The sequence below is a fragment of the Pyrus communis genome, chromosome 11, assembly GCF_041283825.1.
Source record: "Pyrus communis isolate YQ-2024b chromosome 11, ASM4128382v1, whole genome shotgun sequence".
Classification (NCBI taxonomy): domain Eukaryota; kingdom Viridiplantae; phylum Streptophyta; class Magnoliopsida; order Rosales; family Rosaceae; genus Pyrus; species Pyrus communis.
The window spans coordinates 31852501-31853199 of record NC_142575.1 but is presented as its reverse complement, the minus strand read 5'-3'; the positions used below and the strand labels follow the sequence as shown (position 1 = coordinate 31853199).

Sequence of the window (699 nt, the reverse complement as noted above, 5' to 3'; positions counted from 1 at the left end):
TGTTCTCATTGATTATAGTAGAATACTCCGTCGTCTCCAAACTGGATGTAGGCATTGCCGAACCAGTATAAATCTTGGTGTTCTTGTTGGTATTGTTTCATTTATCTGTTATCAGTTTCTAGGGTTTATTATTTTTCACTCACACTTGTTGAAGCTTCCGCACAACAGACCCAAACCATCACTGAAAACAAAGGTGAGTGTAGGAAGTTGGAGATAGCCCAGGAGGCAGGTCTCGAATAGCACAGCTAAAGGTTATGCTGACCTGCAATCACATGGTAGTCGTAACCCTTTTGAAGAAAGTAGTTTGTTAAGGCTGTTTTCAGTGCGTTGAAAGCAGCATTGTTAAGTAGCGATATGTCATCGCCTGAGTCTATGATGATTCCGCTGGTGCCTGCCGCCCTGTGAGCGAAAACATCTGGGGGTATACGAAGTCATTTGTTGTCAAGGCTTAGGTCGATCAAGTTCACGTAATAGTAACCTTCTCCCGGATAACGCACCAAACTTGTTGTGAACGTGCCTGGTTTTGGAGGAATGTCGTCCCCGAAATGCAAGAATGTCGAGGGAGGAGCTTGACCGGCTTCGCCAAACTGCGCCATGCAGTAAGAAAAATTTCCACTCAATCCACGGGCACGTAATTGGCTTATTAGGGAATTTGCACCCCAAGATGCACCCATTACTCCTGCCATACGGGTTCGACCC

At 45.6% G+C, this 699-nt stretch overlaps 1 protein-coding gene across 1 annotated transcript in view; it reads right to left on the bottom strand.

Annotated features, from left to right (window-relative positions):
* Positions 1-245: 245 nt before the first annotated feature.
* Positions 246-699, bottom strand: part of LOC137741795 (aspartic proteinase nepenthesin-2-like) — a 558-nt gene continuing 104 nt past the window's right edge. Inside the window, exons 1-2 of the mRNA XM_068481513.2 lie at positions 479-699; positions 246-415 (exon numbers count right to left, since the gene is read on the bottom strand). The exon at positions 479-699 is cut by the window's right edge and continues 104 nt beyond it. Of these exons, the coding sequence (XP_068337614.2) occupies positions 246-415; positions 479-699 (391 nt within the window). The remainder of the gene's footprint in view (positions 416-478) is intronic.